Genomic DNA, 23,616 nt, shown 5'->3' with positions numbered 1-23,616 from the left:
TGGTTCTGTGAGGCTGTGTGGAAAATAAGAAAGGCAAGCACAAGCACACACAGATTATAGTGATTGATCAATCAGGCAATTCCTCAAGTGTCTGTCTCACAAAGGAAGACTCTAGGTAGCAATCAACAGAGGTATACATCATATGTATCGCTCAGTTTAATGAAAAGCGAATGAGAGTTTGGACACTGAAGAGCTTCATAATTACATTTTTTGCAGAGAAAATAGAAGAAACACCGGTAACTTTGAAAATGGGGAAAAGAGACAAAGTCTTTTCAGGTTCTGTCAGTATTTTATTTCAAACCTCATCGATCACATTGACGTAAACATACTTGAAGGAGCAATCACCCTTAGAAAAGGAGAGGGTTCTTCTTAGAAGAAAACACCTCCTGGTTCATGGGGGCGAGAGTAAGTGGGGATTTTGTGATGAAAGGTTGATTCAGGGAGTGATTCCCCAGATCTATATCTCCTCTTCACAGGATTGACAGCTCTCCTTAAAATGAAAAACACATGGAGACACACTGAAAACACACAATCCCACTTTAGCCTCTTTGAAACTGTTTTCAGTTAAGAAGCAATTTCTGCTCAAGCGTTCCCCTGAAATGATCGCGAAGAGCAGATTGTGGAAACCTGCGAGGAACCCAAACACGCTTAATACTAGCGACTAAGATGAAGCAATAAAAAAAAACAACTGCAGTAGAAAACTGGATAAAACACAAAGGGTCTGACAAATAAGAAAACACCTCCACAGAAGAGAGGATGAGCACGTGGCTTTTTTCTGTAGCAGTATCATGAAGGGGCAGCAAGTCAATATCTCAAGATAAAAGAAAATTACAGATATTGAGCGTGCAGCTGCTGGATATCACTGTTAGCACTCAAACCTCCATTTGAAACCTCACTTTTTTCCTTCCCCTCCTGTTCCCCCTCTCTGTTAACAGGGTTTGTCCGAGCCAGTGGGCAGTGCCGTCACCCATGGGTGCCTCAGGGCAGGGCTGGGTCAGAGATGGCGTGTGCAGGGTCGCAGGTGAAGGACACGGTGATGGCGTAGCGCGTCCCCCACGTCACTTTCTCCACGCGGTGGAGGTTCTCCGAGCCGGAGGAGAAGAAAGAGACTCGTCCTGGACGAGGAAGGAATCAGAGGGACTTTTAGGCAAGAGGAGAGGAAACGGTTTAAAGGAACAGTTCATCATTTTGAGATATATTCTTATTTTCTGTCTTTCTAAGACGGAGATGAGATGAGCGATACTGATGTTATGTTTGTGTTGGACACAAAGCTGGAGTCAGGATGCAGTTAACCTAGCTTAGGAATGTACTTGTTTGTAAAGAATTAGGTCAACATTTCAGGAAATATCTTAATCACTTTATTTCCAAACATAAGTTGAGAGGATTGACGTCAGAGTATCTTGTCTTGTTGTAAACGTGTGCTGGTGCATCAGGGTTAATTAGCGTTGGTTGTTTTCAGTGCTACGCTAAATCACAAACTGTCAAATTTACATTTCTATTCCTATGTGCATTAAAGATAGATTTTGTTGAGTTTAAAAGTTTGTATGAGTTTCTCTCTCTGAGCCAGGCTAATTATTCCCCCTGTTATTACAGTTAAAGTTATTCTAAGCTGCATTTTTTTGAGTAGCTCACTCTTTGTATCACAAACTGTTACATTTACATTTACGCACAGGTCAAACAAACAGGATATATTATGTTAATCAGTGAGAAGTGGAGCTTGAAGTATTTCTGAACTTTAGATCCAAGCGAGCTTCTTTCCTTCCCCCAGTCTTTATGCTAAGTGAACCACATCCTGACTGCAGCTCTTTACTTCATGCACAGACTTGACAGTGGAAATAATATTCTCGTCTCAATCTTGGAAAGACAGTAAATGAGCTTATTCCCCAAAACACTGAACTCTCCGTTCAGATAAGTCTGCATATTATGCAGATGTTGCTTGTGGAACTGAAGGAAATTTGAGGCACAAAGAGAAAGAAACTGGAACCATGGAGAGATAAAGTGGCCACAAGGACACGCTCGACTTATTCCAGGATTGTATTTGAGCAAAAGCTGAAATGCTTTCTGTCTGATTTCAAACATTTTTAACCATTTTCTTCTTGGACTGACTCACACAGTGAGTATGGTGAGGGTGCCTCGGGGTAAATTCTCGTCATTTATCAGAGGCTTTGCTTCACTGGGCCAGCTAATGAGCTATTGCCATTTACCAGCCAGTCTGGTGCTCTCTAAACACAACCTGCTCTGTCTTAGATAGACATTTGCATTAATGTTTACATAGCTAGTCTGCGGTTGTATCCCATAATGAAGAGATATATATTTTAAAAGTTTTCAGACTCTTGTTTTGTTACAAAACTTTGGTTCTTCCTTCTGAAGGAGTTATCTCGTTATGTGAATGTGAATAAAAAGCTGCAATCATTGTGCCCCAATTTGTTTGCTCTACTTTCCCTCCAAGGAATACTGATGACTTATGTTTGTGTGTTCATCTGTGTGTGTGTGTGTGTGGGAGGGTAAATCCCCCTGGCAGGGCATTAGCTGAGGACGTCAGGGGAAATCAGTGCTCGCAGTTAAACAATGGAATTTACACTGAAAACCCAAAGAACGGGAAAGAAGAAGAAAGCAAATTAATGCACAAACAAAACAGTGTGAGCGGCAAGACAATAAGTGGTGGTCCACTTGTTTCATGTCATTGAAGAAGGAGGGCATTTTCAAGCTGCTCAAATTAGCCACACAGCTTTAGATAACAGCACAATGAAATAATCTTTGAAAATAATCCCTTGCACTTGTCAATATAAAGGTTTACAGTGAAGGGCCGGGCAGATTGAGTACAGTCAGCAGAGGAGATTAGCAGCTACACAATGGAGGGATATTCACAGAGGAATTCAACAGGGTTCACACTGCTCAACAAAACGAAACTGAATGAATAAATAAGGCACTTTTCCAGGGCATTTCTAGGACACCACTAAAAGACAGTGAGATACTGAAGTGCAAGGTTAGACGTTAGACTGTAGTCACAGTTACATCAGCCTTTACACATTAATCATCTGTGCATACTCTCACATGTTTGTATTTGTTTAATCATAGTACTAACAGTCTGTGAAAGCTCTAGATATCACTATCATCCTGCAGGCAGAGCAGTGCATGGTTTCACATCCTGGACCCCTGAGCCCAAAGGTAACTTTACTCCAACACTGTGAACTGCAGTGTCCCCGGTTCAAGTCCGACTGGGGACCTTTGTTGCATCTTTCTCTGCTAATTGTTTCCTGCCGTCTGTCTACTGGTGCCGTCTAAATAAAATGCCCCAAAAATAACACACACAGGCACACACACACACACAAACTGAGTTGCAAAGAGATTCTCTGTGAGAGATGTTTTGGGAATGCTTATTAAAAGACTGTTCTCATGAAAACAGCTATTTTTGTTCCTGACGTTATGCAGATAAGAACACATGCTGTCCCTGCAGAAAGTGATGACCTCGCAGCCTGTGAGCATGTCAGATTACAGAGTAATAAATCAAACACAGTCACGTCCCGCTGGCTGGATGTCACCTGCTTCACAGTCCAGTTACCTGTTACAATAGGTAAAATTAAAAAAAGCTTCCTATATTTATTCATGTATTCATTCACCATCATTTCACCAGTTACAGCAGAGTTATTTTATATTGAAGTTCTGCTCATATAGCTGCAGTCATAGTGTGTATTTTCTAACACTAGGTGACAATACAAAACTAAATTGTGAGTGAAAACAGAAGTTCTGGGGTGTGTTCCAGAGGTAAGAAAATTTTATTCAAAACCCCGCTGACATTTATTACTTCTCTAATAGCTAAAACAGATAACAGACTGGGAACACAGCCTTTCCCTTCAGCCCTGACACTTGCAGGCTGAGCATCATGGCTGACAGAAGAGAGTCTATTAGCGAGACGAGGAGTCGCTGCCAGCTCAGATGTCTGTAGTAACAGGAGGACAGAGGGGGCAGCAGAAGAAGTGGATACAATGATCTAAGAACACATACTACAGTCAGAATTTACATGGAAGCTATAGCTTTTCTGTGCTCACCAAGTAATCATTGTTTAACTTTGTAGAAATCCTGAATGTCTTTTGTTTCTAAAATCACCTGCAGTAGTGGAAAGCAACTGATTAGAGTATGAAGTTAACGTCAGGAACTGCTTCATCTTTTCAGAAAGAACGAGAGGCTGCTCTGTATAAGAGACTAAAAGTAGAAGATTCTTTGTGGAGAAGTGTATTTTGCACATAGATTTGTTTATTTTCCTTTTTTGAATATATAACTAGTAACTGTACCTCAGTTGTTCACCTATGCACATTAAACCTGGGCGTAATAAAGTGACTGATCAGAGTCTGATACACAGACAAACACAGGCCCTGATCGTGATCTCTTTCACACATGCACAGGTTGTGAAACACCAGCAGAAATGTCACGCACCTGACTGTGGAATTTGTCAAATAATACCTGAGTCACTCCAGTACATATTGAAGATGCCTGGGTTTCTTTAAAGAATAAACAATCTTATTGAGGCCACATATGAAACTATTTTCTTGAGCCACAGAGAAGTGGAAACGTACTCCAAGTTCCCCCGAGTCAGAGCAATATTCTTGTTTCCAGGAATCAAGCAGCTTTAATAAACTCTGCCTCTTAGGAAAAGGCAGAAGGGAAGTAGTCCATGTTAGAGGGCAACACTGGATGAGCATGTCAATCAAGCCTTGATTCCCAGTGCTGTTCTTATTTCATCTCTAAACCCTGTCCCTGTCTCTACTGTGCATCTGGTTCTGTTTGAGTCTAGAAACTGAATCCTAATTAAAGTCTCTAAAAGTACAGTTCAAATCTTTGTCCCACCTGGCCCAGTGGCATTTAGACTTCCATTAGCAAAGAGGTCCAGCAACCTATCAGAGATTAAGACCACAGTGCCTCTGGAGAGTTTCATATCTTTTAGCGTCTCATCATTTGAGAGGGGGTTTAACGGAGTCAAGCCTCTGCCCTGCTGTGCACTGACGCAGTGTCTCATCTGTGGGTCCTTAATGAAATGAGCTGAGGGGGAAACTAAACACTGTTAACTCTAATAAACACAACATGACCAGTGCTGGATTTCTGAGGAGGAGAACGTGGCTGGTTATTGATGCATTCACTGGGATAAACAGGTGAGGCCATGGCTGCAGTCTCTCTCACATCCTGGATCTGTTATAGCAGAGAGGGTTCAGACTGGTAAGGTGTGCCAGAGGAACACAAACATGCACACCAGAGAACAGGATGGCAACTTCCTGACAGCAAGAAAATACAGCACATACATACGGTGCTCCAGACAAGTCAAATTCAATTTACTTCTCTGTCAGTGCAGGCAGCTGAATATTATGGGCTGTGCAGACGGTTGCAGATGAAATTTATGCCACACGAATCCTTACAGACACAGAAACCTCCAGACCTCACTGAGGAGGGTGGATGACAGAGGACGATGGCCAAACTGCCGGCAGTTACGGACAACACCTCCCAGCCCACACATCGAAACCCCTCTGTGCTCCGTCAGCTCCGTCAGCAACAGGCTGCTCCACTGCAGCGTGTACAGGAGCCTGTTCCTGCTGCTGTCAGGCTTTTCAATCACCACTGCTCTCAGCAGACCAAAATACCTACAGGACCACACTGTTAAACTCCTGCACTACTGACACTCTCACACATTGTGCAACAACTGAATCTCTGGATTGAAACCACGGCTGAACAGCCATGTGCAGAAATGTCACCTTCAGAAAGTCAGGATGTTGATGAAAAGCACTTTAAACACTGATTGACTGCAGTGATCTTCTGTTTTTCTCACCTTGTAGCATCTGAGTTTGTCTGCTGTTAAGCTAGTTACTATCACTGTTTAATGCCATCCTGCTCTTGGAGACATGCCTCCAGTCTATTTTTGCTCTTAATAAACAGCCACACATCACTGATGTGCACTTAATGAGGTCTTTAATTTTAGAGACCCACCGGGACGAGTGTGCAATGCTAACAAGATGCTAAACGGTGCGTGACTCATCCGGTGCCGATACCAAGGTTTGCTGCTGGAATAAAACGCCCATAAGCAACACCCGCACAGTCACAAGGTGCACAACACGTCAATGTATTGATTCCTCCCACAGCCTCATAATTAATTAGTGCAGGATGAATCACACAGGGTGTATGGTGTCTCTAAGGGGCCAGGGATGAAAGTTAGAGGTAGATGACATGGTGTGATATTGAATGACTCTTTAATTCAATATCACACCACGTCATCCACAGCATCTACCTTCAACCTCCAACACTCTGGATAGATCTCAGGTGGAGAACAGGCTCCCAGATGCAACTGCCTGGATCACTTTGTGTCTCAGGTGAAGGTACGATTTAAAAATCGAAAGACGGCCGAGAGTAGTACTCACCTAAAACCACTACTAACATAAAGTGTTCTCAAGAAATGCATAGGAGTCCAGCTATTCATCTCTTCCCCTGGAGGAAACCCTGGATTTTATCTCATACCGGTGGATTAATAATCGATTACTGAGATCATTTTGATGGTTAATCAGAAATATTGATACTGATAATTAATAATTTAAGTCATCTGTCAAGCTGATTAAATGGGGTGGGGTCTGCCAGTCTGAGGACTTCTGACTGACTCTCTACCCCCTGCTCCACTCTGACTGACTTCTCAATACTGAACCACTGAGGTTCCACTATGATCAAGCCAGATTTAGAGTCTAGTGCTAGAAGCTCTGTGACACTGTAGCTACACGAGGTGGTGCTTTTATCTGATCATAATCATCAGGGTCATCACAGGTTCCTGTGATTTCGGAGCTACAAAAAACTAAATGTCAGGATAAAGACATTTTGAAATAATTATTTGCAACTCTAATTATAAGAAAACACACATGCAACAACTCTTAAATAGGAATCAGCTGTGTTATGTACCCAAAAGTCTTGAAGTCACTGGATTCAGTGTCTGTATGTTTGCAGACACACAGCCACCAAGGTCAAGCTGTTGGTTTTAAGGCGGCCCAGCTGAGGTTATCTAATTCCCCTGTGGTCGTCTAAGCTGGCAGGTTAACCCCTATTGGCTCCTGTGACTGGCAGACGAGCTTTTTTCATCTCTGTCCTTCCACTGCTCTGTTTGTATCGGCCACTTCCAGCCCAACGCTATCTCTCTATCACATATCTACACTTTATCTCCCAGCCATTTTCTGTCCACGCTCCCTCTCTCCTTACCCTATAGGGGACGCTTTCACATTCAACAAATCCATCAGTCACTCCTCTGCCTCTCTTCTAATCCCCCACTCCTTTTCCTCCTCCTCACTTCCTCTGCTGCGTGGGAAAAAAAACACTTCCACCTCCGTCCCCCTGGTGCTCACTGTCATTACATTCTTGACTTTTGCTCTCTCTGACAGCCAAGTCCTGATTGTCTTCCCGGTGTTATAATTACACCTTACTCGTCGCTGTCGCCTCAAAGAGGCCGTGATTATCTCGGTGAATTAATCATCCGTCCAGATATGAGTATCAGACTCTCACCAAGTCAAAACCTGTCAGTCAACTGCCCAGCAGGCCGCCCAAAGAGTTCCTCAGTGAGGTGAGGGTGTTTTGGCAGGAAAAAAATAAATGATCCGGGCTACTGATGCATTATGCATGACTTTCTGCTGCGTATACTACTTGATGCACTTCTCTAAATAGAAGTCATGGTGACAGCTGTATCACAGTGGCTGTGACAGGTCCGTCACTTTTAGATTCTAGAGCGTGCTCCAACTCCTCTGAGAATTAGAAATCTATCAAGGAGGACCTAAGAGAGACAGCGCCTGTCCTACTTCTCTTCTGTCCCTTCCTCCTCCTCCTTCGCCTCTTTCTTAACCCAGCAGGTTTCACTAGGCTTACGATCACGCTGTCATCATTCTCCTTGTTCTCTGGAGGTTATTCTCCATTCACTGATTGCAAGATGGCTGCACTATTCACAAAAACCTGTCACAGGAGGAGCACAGCAGGCAGGCTGCAGTCGCTCTTTATTACCATACGTCCTTCAGTCATCGTCCCTCACCGCTCCATCACAGGACACTGTCGGCAGCCCAGGAGGCTCGAGTCTGACTGGCAAATGGGGAGTTAGATGGAACAGGGTAGAGACGAGACGAGGGAGCGGAGCTAAGGAGAAGGATGAAGATTGCTTTTTTGAATTGCTGTTGATTAACAGTGGCAGAGGAGTTGGATTGGAGGGCAGGAGATGATGGACAATGGGGGTGAGATGAAGGGGAAAAGGGAAGAGCAGTGGAGGAAGATGTGAAAGAAGGGACAAGTTGAGCAGAGAACACAGGATGGTTTGCTGTCAGATATGATAGAGAGGAAGTGAAGCTGTCAGGAAGAGGGAACGGCCTCAGGAGATGTTTCTCATACTGAACAGACTCACTAAGCCTTCATTCATTCACCAGCAACACAGTTTACAAAAGCCACGCATGGATCAAAGCAAGGAAATACGATCCAAGAGGGAAGCTGACTGTAGTGCATATCACACTCTGCCTCAAACTCTTTCTAAGCATGGCACACCGGCATTTTCAATGTGTGAAACTCAGGAGTAAAATCGTTTTATTTCCGTGGAGTGGCTGCGATCAGCAGATCTGCCGGCAGGGTGGTGGTGAGGTTAAATTAAGCCTGCACAAATCTTTTGTTCAGCTTTCACGTGCAAATCTGGGCTGCTGACAAACAGCAACAAGTCAAGTTTTCTGAACCTCTGCTCTGCCAAAGTATAAGCTGCTCGAGGAAAGAGGCAAAGTCTGCAATCACTTTTGACACAGGAGTGGAAGGTGCAGATACAGCTCTCACATAAAGTGTGTAAGGCAGTTCAAAGAATGAAGAATGGCACAAAATCCTCCTAACTAATCCTAACATCTAGGACGACCGTGAATTTTATCGGAAAGGAAACCATCGCGATATTAACTTTGTAACCTGGTAATCCGCTCCTCTCTGATGTTTTCTGCCGTCCTAGATTTTACACCAGTACAGTCAGAGAGCTGTTATTGTACATAAAGAATGAACTTTTCCACCACATTATCCTCTGCAGCAGAAATGTCACTGTCATAACTTCTGTCTCCTGTAAACGATAAAATATCATTGCACATGACTCGTGCAGGTCAGTTCCACTTGGTTGACTCAGGCTACATAATGCAGAAATTCTACATGCCACATAAATAGCTTGCACTTTTAGTGTGAAAGTCCTGTGTCCAGTCATTATGTCACCGAGCTTCGAGAACCATCTGTTTTGTTACTGAGTCTCCTCACAGGTTGTGGGTTTAAACCCTGTTGGTGTGGAGTTTGTTGACGTTGTTGTAAATGCCGATCTGTTTTCATCTGTAGCCATCGGTAGCTTTGGAAATGGCATCAGTGGAATAATCAGAGTAACTGTGGAAACTCTACCCAGCAAAAGAAAAGGAGCTGTCAGAGGAGGCGAAGAAGATGAGGAGGGAGAGTGAAAGAGATCCCAGTAAAACAAGAGTGAACCTCGGACAGGCTTTCTACAGTCCACCGACCCAGTGGTTCCTGTTTGATAATCTAAACAAATAACACGTTTCCTGCCTGTGACCTTTCTCAAATAAGCAGTGGTGAAACTTCCTATATTCTTCTTTGTGACAGTAGCCAACATTAACACCACTTAGAGACAGACTTGCATAAAAGGTTCCCACCAACATCCTCATGTAAAACTCCACTTTTCTTTGACTTTCTCTGAGTAAGGCAGAGTGCTTTCATGACCTTTCAAAGCAGCTTTTCAGCTCAGAAACACTGAAAAGCTGTGCACGTTTTGGATTTCACAAATTTTACCTCGGGGATAATAAAGTTGAAAAGTTGAAAAAGTTGAGATGGAATATACAGTCGAAACGGCAGAGGAAAACTGGAGCAAAGGAGTCTAAAACTCAACGTATGTCTGAAACAAGCTGGCCGACTCATTCTGGCACATTCTTTTAAAGTGACCAGCTCAGAAACTTCCCTGATTTTCCACAAGCTCCCCAGAGAACTGATCCAATTCCCCTGTTTTTAAATGCCTCAGGTCCCATGACACTTCAGGATATTGTCCCTGAAACCCCAGAACAGGCTATTTTATCTTGTGGTTTAAAATATATATTTACTCACAGTGTTACCTATATTTCATTTATGTTGCATTAACAGACAGAAACCTCAGATATTTCCTAAGAGATTGAGATGTTGTTGTGTCTAACCCCCCGGGTACAAAAGGCGATAAAGCCTAATCCCCTGTACCTTCACTGTGCAGCAGTCTGTGCTGCTGATTACCCACTTACAGAGGATTACGCCCACTTTGCTACACATTTTAGACTGCTAAAACCACCTCCAGATTTCCTAATGCAGCTGAGTACAGCAATTCTAATTTAAACACAACTGCGATAATGAAATCCTCTATCTATCTTGCATCACTAAAAGTGTGGCTTAACAGGCTTATCAGGCTTATATAGACAAAGCCAGGGGTTACCAGGTGTTAGTACTGATAGTCTGGATTTACAATATCCTGCCTTAGAGCAGGTCAAGAATCACTGTCTTTAAAGCTGAAGCATGAGAAAGCATCATGTGGAGCTACACTGGGCTTCTTCGGTTTTCTAGTAGCTGGTAGTTACCTGCCCGTGGCTCCACTGTCCGGTTTCCATTCTGGTCCATGAAGACGAATCTTCCTCCACTGAAGTCCGAGCCGTAGTCAGACAGGTAAAGAAGGGAAGTGTAGTCAAAAGAGCCGTAAGTTACCTGTGAAAGAATTCAAAGACATCATTAGGGGAACACAGTATCTGTGAGCCTCATGGTGACAGTAGAGGAAAAGTCAGTACACTTCATCTCGACTGAAGACTGGCGCACAGATCAACAGCCATCCCTGGGTTAAAAATGAAACCAGTCCAAATTAAGGTGCACAAATCAAACCGTCATGAAATTTGCGAGGCGTTCATGGTCCCCACAAGATGAAGTGTTCCAACTTTTCCTTATATCAGAAACAAAACATGAGTATTTTCACTATTCAGGTTCTAAATCCCAGACATCTAAAAATGGACACTTGTCATAGGGAGTATTATTCAGCCTGTGACAGCTGATACAGAAAATATCACAATGAAAACAGTAGTTATCAGGGTTATCTCAGCTTGGGCTGAGAGAGTAACAAACAAAAGGCGGATTGAGTCAAATGAAGAGACGCTGTCCTGTTGCATTATGGGAGGAGGAGAATAATTGCGGACACTGTGTCATCCATGTTCTCTCCTCCAGACCTTTGCAACTGATTAAAAACAGGAGAGTTTTGTTTTTATTTGAACACTCGCAGGTTACACTGGTGCAACTATTGATAAAACTAAATGGATTATAGTCTCAGGGTAGTGTTGCAATCTGGAGCTCCTCCTTAAGAAAAAGCTGAATCCATTCATGCAAAATGAACTGCACTGTGGGCTGTTAATGCTGCATAAGTTACAACAGAACTAATAAGAGATGCTCAGATCCATGAGCTCAAACAGCCTTAATGAAACATCAAAGAGTGAGTAGACAAGGAACCAGCGCTGCCTCGGACAGTAAATTTAGACAGAGTGTTCCCACTAGATCAGACCTCAAAGAAACAAAAACAAAGGTGAGAGATCACCGAAGTGTTTCCAACAGAGTCCTAAAATGTTCATATGCAACTTTTCCCATTACCTTACAGTGAATTAAAATAAATGATCAGAGTGTTAACTGTCTTGAACTCTATTTCTCTGTCTGCTTCAATGCCTCATTTAACTGCAAACGTCTGGGTCTTGGGTTGTTTATCATGTGCAGTAAATTAGGTTGTAATTTACAATGTGCGACTGGAGACACGGCATCAACATTGGACAAAGGAGTGTGCAGCTTTAAAAGGTTGGTTCACCAAAACTCCATGTACCTGCTTTTGGTTTTAATTTGCACCACAGATATGTCAAAACCTAACACATAAATCTAAAACTATAACCACTAGAGGAAAGCATGAAAATGTATTTTTATAAAGTATCTATTTTTAATCTGGGTAAATGTATTTTACATTGATGATTACCATATCAGCAAGATGATAGACATCTTTACCTCAGCTGCAAGACAAGCTGAAGCCATCAGTGAAAACATTCAGTAGTTTCTGAACTCAGCTTAATGATGAAGACAAGTTTATCTCTGCCACAGATGAGATACAACACTTTCCCTGCTGTCACACTAAAACTGGTGCTAAGACACCGTATCAGAAATATGATCGATGGGGAGAAAATTCACCACCAAAGACGTCAGAGGCCATTTACATTTAAATGAGGGTTGGGTTAGCCAATTAGCCCCAAAATGGCGGCAGAGACAGATGGAGAAGAGAAGTGGGTCCTTTCAAAATTACATTTTTCCAGCTGTCGGGGGCCAGCAGGAGAGGATGAGGTGACAAATATTAATATGGCCGCAAAACCCAGAGGAGACGCGGTGATTACAAAGGATGAAACAACAGCAAATAACTTATGTTCCAAGAAATACCACAAGCAAAGTAAACATGTATTGTTTGTCTCTTTTCATCTCTCCTTTCTCCTTTTTTTCATTTAGCAAGCGAGGAATAAAGATCAATATTTAGACAGATGCTTCAACTGTTTTATGATTGATGCCAATACATAACGCCTCCAGGCCTATAGTTCAAAAATCTCTCCAGTAACAACATTCAGGGATGTCAGCTGCATTACACTAGATTGCACTGAGCTGTTTTTAATCAGCCGTCTGGTGAGACAATAAGAAACACTGAATAAAATTAAATATAGTCCTGATCAGAAGAACTCCCAGTCAGTTCAGAAGTTTCCCACCATCATTTTTTTTCCACTTTTCAACTAAATAAGTTGTAAAGCATTGAAACTTTTTCTCCCCAAACAGACACCCTGTTCATTTAAAACTTGCCTCAAGGTCTTCTCTCAATCCCTGAGCAACTGTAACGTCTCATGGCAGTGAACAAAGTGCAAAATGCAAGACTAATATTAAAGAAAAAAAGCTGCGCTTCATGAATATTTATAAAGAATGAACAGTGTATGACGTGAACCATGACAGAACAAAGGCATGGGCTATAGGAAATTGAGAAGCTGCCTCGCGGGAGAATACCACTTATTTTAAGAAATTACGTAAGAATAATTATTTCTTGGTTCAGCAGCAAGATCTAAAACTTGCAGCAGATCAGAGTCTGAACTGAGGGTTAAAGTGAAAGTGAGAAAACCAAAAGGGATTTTCTGGTCCTAAGAGTTTTCATGCATGTTTTTGGTGCAATCCCATGGTGTTCTTAGGCTGAGTGAAAGATGTAATTCTTATAGCAGCTGAGGGTCTTCCACAGGGTCTATAACCAAACTGGACATGTCTGGAAAACCTCCACATCCAAATCAGAAGCCTGATCCACCTCAACCACCTTTTAGTGCTCTACCCAAAGCTCTCTCCAGATGTCTGAGCTTCTCGCACTCTTTCTGGGTGGATGAGAGAATTTCAACCATTCTTAGATTTCTTAACGTCTTCCAAAAATCTGGTAATTTTGATTTATAGTCCAGCTCCCGGGTGGTGCTGGTTGCCATTATCTTGTCATTACTAATTACCCAATTTGTGTGAGTGGCCTCTTTCTTGGGTTTCATGCCTGACAAAAATGCTAAGTCAATCACAAGACATTAGGAATGGTGAACAATGTAAAAAGAGAACTTCTGTTCTGAGTGAATTCTGGGCACCAATACTCCATCACAGTGCACAACCCTTTTCTAACGGGTGGGTCCAGCCGCTCTGCAGAAACTCATTTTGGCAGCATGTATCTGAAATCGAAGTCCTTTAGTCACCATCCAAAGCTCATTACTGCTGCTGAGGGTTGGACTGGTAAATCGAGAGCTTTGCTTTCAGGTTGAGCCAATTCATGCAACATACCAAAGTGATTCCCATCAGCCCATTTAATGGGAGCGGGTGACATCTCAGCCATGTCATTAAGTATGTACCCATCTTTTTGCACCCAGTATCAATTCTAGAATCTCAGGGTCTAGATCCTGCTGATACATTATCCATTTGGTGAAGTCAGTAACACCCTGCAAAGTCAAGTTATCCAGGTCAGAACGAGTTGTCGCTCTGCTTTTGTGCGTTACCTTATCTATGTGCGGGTGCCAGTACTCGTCGTGCTGGGTCTTGGCTGCCGTGCTGTTGATTCTGGAGAAGAAGGTGGGCTTGGTGAGGTACATCAGAGTCGGGTCCAAACCAAATGTCTCGGCAATAACTGCCTGGATTCGACCACGTACATCTCTAACGGCGAAAAAACACACAACATGTCAGGTTGAATTGATCTGATTTAGCTGCTTGCAAAGCAACACTCGCAACGAGATGTGTAGTTCAGCAGGTTTACGAGAAATGATATCTATACCAGCACTTTAAGACTTCAACTGCTACAACCAAATAGTTTGTGAGAGAACTGAATGTCTTTTCATTCGGTTCGTCATGAAGGCGATTGTTGAAGGTGTAAGGCAAAACATCCTACATCCAATTTGTTGACAACAAACATCAACATATGGTATTGATCATTCAAATAGAAGAGTGCCACAAAAGGCATTATAGTAACAAATAGTCTCTACTGTTATGGTGTACAAAGAAACAAAAAACGTCAGATATCTCATTTTAGAGCGAAACTCTAATTTAGGTTCCTTAGTCACCTGTAGAGCTGGAAATCCTCTTGTGTGAACACATCTCCAATCTGATCTCCAAAATACCTGCAGCCACAAACCCCGCCACACAATCAGAGACAGTTCCAGACACAGACAAAGCCAATCAGAGACACATGAGCAGAGAGAGACAAACATGAGACACAGACACCGCGGAGGTCCGATCTGTTAGCATAAATTAACATTTCGCAGCACAGTGCACCATTGCTCAGGCGGGTGTGCCACCCAGCCATCCAAACACAGGAGATAGTTATCGTCTGACTGCTTCACGTGAGGAAATCCCCAGTGGGGGGATGAAGGATGGGAAGTGAGGTGGGAGTGCTATTGTCATCACTTCCTGATTAAAATCAGCCAAATGGTCCCTGAGGATCCCATGTCAGCTACCTGCCCGGTGGGACAGGAGAGAGACGGGAGGAAACTGATGGAGAGATGAATGAAGGGAGGAGGTATTAGTGAGGGAAGGGGAGGAGCAGATGATCCAAGGAAAACTGGGTTCTGCTGGCAGTGAATGAGGGTCGTATGGGTCACTGGACCTGAAGAGGACAGCTCGGGAGGGCCGGCATCAGTAAGATTGATACTCACATTTTTGGTGAGCATATTTCTACAAATGGCACATATTGTGCAGGATGTTATTCCTGCAGGCAGAAAAACAGTGCAGACACAGAGAAACCAAATAAAGACTAGATGTACTCTCCTACCTGTAGATGTTGACAAACTGCTTCCCCATCGACAGCGCTCCAGAGTGCAGATCCAGTATGGAAGCCTGCAGGGGTTAAAAGAAAGACAGGAATTAGCGCAAATGACAAATTAGTTATGCAAATAAATGCTGGCTGCTGATGCACACCACTACATGCATGGTACAGACATTGTTTCAGCGTTCAGCCTCGTTCCCTCTGTGGCCTTCTCGTGGCGTTCTCACTCTGCCCTTTACTTGTTATTGCTTGTCAACTCCTTTGGGACGCTGCTCTGTTTTTCTCAAGCCAGAAAAGAAGTAATTTTCTCAGAAGTCCCCCTGTTGCTTCCACTCCCTTTACTTAAGTATCTTAACACTCCATAAACAGTTTCTTTATTGGCTGAGGACCAGGCCTGCTGTGGACGGAGAGCAGGGGGTAGGGCATGCCAGGGACATCCAGACGTTTCTGGACAAGAATATGACTCCACGTTTTGTCTTACAGAAGAGCTCAAGAGCTTAAGTCTGCACTCTGCTCATTGTACCAAGCTGCCCTCTAGTGCCAAGCAAGGTCCATTACAGCAGGGAGCCTGAACAATACAGATCTTTACAGAAGACCTTCAGAGAAACTGAGCCAAACCCTGCATGACTGAAAATGTAGTGAATTCCAGGATGTTTGAAGATATGAGATTTGACAGTTGGCTTTCAAACCTTTTCTAAGCAATAAATTACAAATCTAAATGCACCTATTCTTCTTTGTCTGCTTGATTTTATTCTCTAACAAACCTCATCAGCTTTTCAACAGACAGAACAGTTCTAGGTCGTCAAAGTGTTCTTGAACGCACAGTGGAGACTACAACACAGTAATGTCAGTATGACCCTGAAAATAACAACAAAGGTTTTTTTCTTTAAGAACTGAACAGCTGCCTGAGGAGTCATTCTTACATTTATTTTATGCTTTGGAAAATGGTCAGCAAAGATTTTTCATCCAAATACGTAAAACCACCGATTTGACCTCATAAAAATTAATGTTTGGAGAAAGGTACATGACTCGCAAGGACACACACACTAGAGGGTAATTGCTTCTGAATGGTTCTGTATTAATCCCTGCTTCAGTATTACATTACTACAGTAGTTTAATTTGGTGATATACTCACTCCTCCCTCTGATCCAGCCAGTGCCAGTCCCCTCTCAGCCAGCCTGTGTGTCAGAGACAGAGAGCATTAAAGTGATTCACCTGCACTACACAGATAGGATACAGTGAACAGAACAGATACACTGTACTGTGTCTGACAGTGTTTACCTCCGGAGGACCTGAGCTTCCTCCCTCGTTACCACGCTGTCTGTGACTGCACGGCCACACCTCTGAGGAGTGCATCCTGGGAGAGACACAAGCAAGAGGATGTGTAAATCAACAGCAGTGTCTCTTCATGCTGTACCCTCTGTTTTTTATTTCAGCTCTGGGCCCCACAGCAGAGAGAAAGTGGCTAACAGAGAGACAAAGAGCAAGGTAAGGAGTTTATCAGAGTTCTGTTCATTAATGCCACAAAAATCAGGGCTTCCCTCCAACTCCCCCCCAACGATTATAATTTACTGCTCGCAGCCTGAGCCTCCCGCTGTGTTTTATTGGGACACTGGAGATGCACAGTTTGAATTCCAGGCAGCCCACATCTTTAATAAGACAAATTTCCAATTTGTACTCTACTTACTGCCAAGCACAGGCTCAAAGCTATTTCAAACTTCACAGGAGATTAGCTAGACAGCTTCATCCAGCGGGTTTGGAAGAGTCTGCATTGAAATAAGTGTGTTTGGAACTTTGGACAATCAAGAATGTTTTAATTCCAGTGCGATAAAAAAATGAAAGACAGACGCCTGAGGAAGTATTGTCCTTCAAGTAGAATAATCCATTATTTATTTACTGTTTCTCCTATTTAAATCCAGTTGGATTGAGATATGAATATATATGGCAATATTATTGTCCAACTGGAAATCTGCCTGTTTCACCATGGCCTCACCTTCGACTGAGTCACTGAGCTGAAACAGTAACTCAGTCAAAAGAAGATTATTCTGCAACTATTCTGATAAAAACTAAAACACACTCACATACATGATCCAGCCACAACAAGGTTAATGGAGATGGATCTGTGGTCTTAGTATTCTATAACTATGACACAGTTTGATAAAGACCATTTTACATCAGAGATTCTTCTCTTGTCAGATCAAGTTGTAAAATTAAATCCTTCTTCTTGTGCAGTGGGGAAAAGCCGTACAACCTGCAGCGATAATCACACCCTCTTTATACTTTCATCCTTGACAACTCCAAGGATGAATAAATGAATAAATGTGAGCGAATAGGAATTAAACAGGAGTCCCAGCTGAACCTCGTCATTCTGTGTCAGTTATTAGAAAACACGCGGAACAGTTCTGTCTGATAAATGATGAAACTGATGAGAATCTTCTCAGAGGAGAAGCAGGGGTGAGCATCCTTCCCCTTCGTGATCGTTAATGGGGAATAAAAACTTCAGTCATCTTTCTTTATATCATTAAACTCCTCAACTCACCGCTGGTTTCCAGCAGTGACACTGTTTCCTCTCACGCACCAGGACAAATTGACAAATACTCATGTATTTAAATGAGTCTTCACATCAGCAAATGCTGCTAAAACACTGACTTTATACAAGTACCTCTCTCATCAGCATCTGTGTTTGTGATGTCTTGGCTTTGCAGCTTTGAATTTAAACTGTACAACCTGGTAACTATTCAGTGGACCCACAGGTCAATCGTGCACTCTTACAGTACCATGCAGGCTTGTGCTGCACTGCCATCTAGTGGATTCTGTGCTGACTCGCAGTGAAACCTTTCCAGACTTCAGAGGGAATTGTTTGGAATGTAGTTTTTAAAGCATTGTTTGAAACACCAGAAAGAGTCAGCTGACAGTCTGACACTGTGCCGTGCAGAGACCAGAGCCTCACCTGGATAGCGTTTGTAGTTCTCGTAGTCTTCTGGAGCACTGGACGGTGTAGACCCTTGGCTGATCGGAGACCAGCTCAGCCCTGGCTGACCAGCGTCTCTGTGATGTCGCTGTCCAGAGAGGTGACGTACAACCACAGAGCAGCTCCGCACACAGACAGAGCGACCAGCAACAAGACCATGAGTCCTCTGTGCCCCCTCCATGCAGATCCCTGCCTCAGAGCGTTACCTCTGACCGAAGACAGAAAACAGGTCCGGATGGTCAAATTACTGTCCTCATTCATCTACCATTCTCTACCATCAGGGATTTCATCGTACGTCTGCAGCTGCAAGAATCCAACTCATATTAAAAATTAGGATCTGAATGAAAAACTACACTCACACACTTAAACAAGTGATTCTCAGTTTTACTGAGATCAAGGTTTAAAGCTCAAAAAGAAAAGAGAAAAAAGATTCTGTCCACCTCAGCAGTGCCTCCATATTATAACGTATCCCAGGATTATTGTGCACATACAGATCTAGATAGGGCATGCATTAGAAAATTCAAAGTTCTTGGAGTCTGAATGTGTATCATGTAACCACATGATATGAAGTCATGGCTTTAATTCTGCCAGTTATTTATAACAGTTATTTTCGACACTGATTCATCTGAATAACCTGTCGTTAGACGATTAAAGCAGCAGAGTGATGTTAGTGGTGTCACCATCCCCATCAACATACAGACACAGGAAGAGATTACATGAAGAAATACAGACAGAAATAACTAAAGGAGGAAATACAGAAATAAAAGTGAATGAAAAAGTAGAAGTAAGACATTTACTGAGAAATTTATTTATGCAATTAACTGTTCATTTAAGTAATTTATTCAAGCATTATTTTATTCATTAAAGGCTGTATTTACTTATTTATTCAGGTACTTTATTTAGCACTTTATTTTAACAGTAGCCATGCGTATTTATTTCAACATTTATTTCAACATTGTTGATGTTTTGTTTCAGCATTCACTCATACATTAGCTCTTTGATTTGGTGACAAACATTCTTATTTGTGTTTCTAATGAGGACTCCTCCACAGAACTGACAGAGCAGTGTGATGAGAGGCTGCAGCAGAGAACTGTCAACAAGTCACAAACACCAAAACAAAAACACATTAAACAGCAGCAGGTTTGTTCTGTCTCCACCTCTGCAGCTCCTGCATCAGTGTGACAGCAGCCACCTAACTCTGCATGAACCTGACGGGACACACACTCCCTCTGCACCGTGTTCAGCCTGACACACACACACACACACACACACACACACACACACACACACACACAGGGCAGTGTCGTTTCTTTTACTCACCTTTTAATCTTCTTTTCTATCTCGGTGGCATTCGCGCCCTTCGTGTTTCTCATTCGCACCATTTCTCCTCTGAACTTCTGCTGCGCAGCATTTAACAAATAAAACCACGAGCAGCCTCTCGTGCTCAGTCTGACCATACCGCACGCCCAGCCCCGCCAACAGCTCGTACCGTCACCTGAGTCTACTCACTTCCTGGTGGATGACTAGCGGCACGCCCATTGGCTCCCCGGAAAAGAAAGCAGCGTTTTCATTGGACGAACTGAATTCGATTAGAACGCGATGTTGTACAAACACAACTGAACTGGGCTTCAGCTCAGTTTGATCCAGAGGATGCGTTTGTTTTGATGAGCTGCACAGAAGCTGAACTCTTACATCGCGTCGCGTGTATTCATGCATCCATTGCTCTGCCCGCTCAGACTAAACCAATCGACTGCCTACATTGTTTATCTTCGTTGAGTCTGAAGCGACAGAGAGGTGTTTCCTTTCCCGGAAAGAGTGTCCTGTAGAGAGCTCCAACATCCTCAGCCCAGTGTCAGGCCTCTCTGAGTCTGTCTGTGAGTCTGACCTGCTTTCTACTGTCCAGGTGAGTCAAACTGATGATCTTTGTTCTATTTCAGTCATAAACTCACACCTGTAACTGCTGTTGTCAATGTGCAGCAAAGTCCAGGCCTGCAGTGAGCCAGAATGAAGAGTCCACCATGGCCCAAAGGAAAGAAACTGGTCCACCTGGATTTGAAAGGCGCCCCCCCGAGAGTGGAATACCTGCACAAAGTAAGAGCACAGCAGCCTCCTCTGTGTGATCTGCTGCAGGACGTGTTCACACCTCTGTCAGTGTGTAAATACTCTGTTTCACCTCCAGCTGATCGAGCTGTTCTCTCAGCTGGGAGTGGACGGCCTGCTGCTGGAGTACGAGGACATGTTTCCTTATGAGGGGGAGCTGAGGCTGCTGCAGGCCACAGCACAGCCTGCGTACAGGTGGACATTACTCCATTTATTCCTGACTGGATGCAGTTGTGTGTATTTATTATCTGCCTGAGATGCTGTAATAAAGATAAAATCCTTCCTGTGAGGGACAGAGGTGGTTTATGTGCAGGTCTGATGTGTTTTCAGCCGAGAGGAAGTGCTATCTGTGCAGGAATTAGCCAGGTCTAAGGGCATGGAGGTGATCCCACTGGTGCAGACGTTCGGTCACATGGAGGTGAGGCTGACACCCTGCTCTGCTGCTGTTTGGAACTGTGTAAAATATAAATCCTCAGCTCTGGGATGGAGTTCATTATCTTTCTCCTCTGGCAGTTTGTGTTAAAGCATCGGGCCATGTCGGGCCTCAGAGAGATGGCACACTGCGTGGGCACCCTGAATCCACACAGAGAGGAGGGGGTGAGGCTGGTGATGGAGATGCTGAGGCAGGTGGTGGAGCTGCACCCAGGTCTGAACACACTGCACATCGGAGCGGATGAGGTGAGGACTCGTCTCTTGTTGACTCGTCGTACGTTCGTCACTGAAGCATCATCGATTCTCCCATGTGCTTGTCCTCAAGGTGTACATGCTGGGAGAGGGCGAGGAGTCAAAGCTATGGTTGGCGGCACCTGGACGCACAGTGGAGCAGCTTTTCCTGAGTCACGTGACTAAGGTCGCCAGGGCCATCAAGGAGGCGTGGCCTCACATGACCATCGTAATGTGGGATGACATGATGAGAAGCATGAGCCCCGACACGCTGAAAGGTGAGGAGGAAATACAGCTCGTTCGGCAGAGACGTTTTCATATCATGTATGACTTGGTATTTTTAAGGTATTTTCATTTCATGCTGCTTCATATTTACGCTGTTACCTGACAGCTATAGTTATTAGTTATTAATATTACTCCAACAAACACTGTCTAATATAGAGATGTGTCACTTCAACCAACTACAACAGTAAAATTTAACTTACTTTATTTCACTCTAATATCTACCAGTACTACAACTTCAACCTTCATGAACAGTTTCATAAATATGTCCTCTTGTCAAACAGCGAGCGGTTTAGTGGGCCTCGTCCAGCCCATGTTGTGGGACTACACCCCTAATCTGACCGTGGACAAGACTGGTAGGAAGTGTATTCAAACAGTCGATGTCATCAAACAGTGTGCAGAGCTGTGTTAGTGGTGATGTATACTCTCCAACTGTGTTACCCAGTGTCTCTGCTGGAGAAGTACCACAGCGCCGGCATGTCAGAGCTGTGGGCGGCCAGCTCCTTCAAAGGCTCCACCAGTGTTTACACCTGTGTGCCCAGCACGCAGAGACACGTGGAGAACCATCTGCAGTGGCTGAAGGTGGCTGCTTCGTTATCTGCAGGGATACACCTGAAGGGCATCGCCATCACAGGCTGGCAAAGGTAAGAACTAGAGGAATTGCTCCAGGTGTATCAGCTTCTCAACACATTTTATTTCACATGTTCTGCTTTGTTGGTGCTCGTGTGGATCTGGTGGAGGCCTGAGAGGACGAGGATTATGGCTGGATGATTACTCGTTAACGTGCTCCGTCCTTTCCCCCTGTCAGGTATGACCACCTGTCAGTGCTGTGTGAGCTGATACCTGTGGCTCTCCCATCACTCGCAGCCTGTCTGCAGACACTCCTCCACGGTCAGTTCAGTGCTGAGGTCCAAAGCAAAGTGGCCGAGAAGCTGGGTGTTTCCTCAGTGGAAGTGGAGGTCATGGAGAGGTGAGGTCCAGTGCTGTCTGATGGACAACACAGTCACAGTGTAGCAGTGTATGAGAACCTCAGGTTTGTTCCTGTAGGATATCTGCAGCCGACCCGCGCTTCCCAGGAAGGAGGCTGGCTGAGGTAATCGTGGAGCTCAACGCGGTGCTGAACACAGACGACATCCGATTTTTTGAAAACAACATGTGAGTTTTGTGCAGTGATTTTCATTTCTTACATCTCACTGACCAAAGAGGAATAGTTCAGCACACTGGGTGTATGCTTATTCTTCTTCATTGTTAGCTTAGCTCAGTTCAACATAAGATACAAAACAGGGTAAACAACTAGTCCTGAATGTGCCCTCATTATAATTTAAAGACAGAAAGCAGCCAGGCACAGTGACTTCCTTCCTCCAGGAAGCCCCACCAAGAACCAGTCCAACACCCTGCACAGTCACAAAGTCTTTGTTAAAGGGCAGGGAGCTTTAGATTTGTTTGTAGTAGCTTTTTGTTTGTTTGTTTGTTTGTTTTACCTTCAGACAGAGCCAGGCTAACTAGCTTCTGCTTTATATTTAGCAAACTGACATGAATGTAAAGCTGCTCCTCTGATTGAATATGTTTTTGTTGTGTTTTTTCAAACTGGTCCAACTCTTCCCTTTGCAAAAATAGGCAGTTTTAACTTCTCTGCATTGGTTGAGAAGAGAAAGCTGAACAGCTCTTTGTGTTCACACTGTAGGTTTGTGAGAGGATGGTTCAGCCCCTACCAGCGACAGAGGAGGACGGTCACTCCACTCATCACCATGCAGATCCACAGCCAAGCATCAGAGTGAGCAGAAATGTCTCATCTTACAGAAAGACTCTGTGATATGATGGAGTATTAAAGCCATTATTATTCTGTCATACTGTGCACAGTATCTTTATTCTGTCTCATAACTGTCTCCCCATCTGGATTCATCTCCTCAGATACTTGACTATACTGCAACAGAAGGTGGAGGCAGTGAGAGAGGAGATGGTGCAGCTTTACCCAGATTCAACAGTCCAAGAGTGGATAGAGGAGCATGTTATCCCTGTCATGGCTCCTCTACAGAGGATAACAGAGGACATCACAGCCTGTGTGAAGGAGATGGTGCCATAGAATAATCTGACAGCTCAGTATCAAACTGCTGATACTGGTCTCTTCATTTTTTCTTAAACATGGAAATTAACTGATTTATGTTTGAACCTGTGCTTAGCCAAACTGCTGGTTGTAAACTGTACTAACAACAATAATAATAATAATAAGAGGAAGAAGACGAAA

At 43.6% G+C, this 23,616-nt stretch overlaps 2 protein-coding genes across 2 annotated transcripts; one reads left to right on the top strand and one right to left on the bottom strand.

Moving 5' to 3' along the window:
• Window positions 1-138: 138 nt before the first annotated feature.
• Window positions 139-19,909, bottom strand: uts2r2 (urotensin-2 receptor 2). Its single transcript, XM_018660453.2, is given in 11 exon segments — window positions 139-1,115; window positions 10,614-10,737; window positions 14,097-14,250; window positions 14,655-14,711; window positions 15,362-15,426; window positions 16,491-16,533; window positions 16,637-16,712; window positions 18,306-18,336; window positions 18,338-18,382; window positions 18,384-18,534; window positions 19,647-19,909. Coding segments are annotated over 11 exon segments (1,020 nt in total). The 5' UTR covers window positions 19,784-19,909; the 3' UTR covers window positions 139-978.
• Window positions 19,910-19,940: 31 nt separating this feature from the next.
• hexdc (hexosaminidase (glycosyl hydrolase family 20, catalytic domain) containing) lies at window positions 19,941-23,598 on the top strand. The gene is made up of 12 exons (XM_018660444.2): window positions 19,941-20,229; window positions 20,304-20,417; window positions 20,506-20,621; window positions 20,757-20,844; window positions 20,940-21,104; window positions 21,184-21,367; window positions 21,656-21,727; window positions 21,817-22,015; window positions 22,180-22,341; window positions 22,419-22,526; window positions 23,056-23,145; window positions 23,283-23,598. Exons 2-12 carry the CDS (start codon window positions 20,331-20,333, stop codon window positions 23,452-23,454), a joined length of 1,443 nt encoding a protein of 480 aa, XP_018515960.1. The 5' UTR covers window positions 19,941-20,229; window positions 20,304-20,330; the 3' UTR covers window positions 23,455-23,598.
• Window positions 23,599-23,616: the final 18 nt, after the last annotated feature.

This window comes from Lates calcarifer, linkage group LG23, assembly GCF_001640805.2.
Source record: "Lates calcarifer isolate ASB-BC8 linkage group LG23, TLL_Latcal_v3, whole genome shotgun sequence".
In the NCBI taxonomy this organism is placed as follows: Eukaryota; Metazoa; Chordata; class Actinopteri; family Centropomidae; genus Lates; species Lates calcarifer.
The sequence above is the reverse complement of the archived record's forward strand: the minus strand, read 5'-3'. Positions and strand labels throughout refer to the sequence as shown.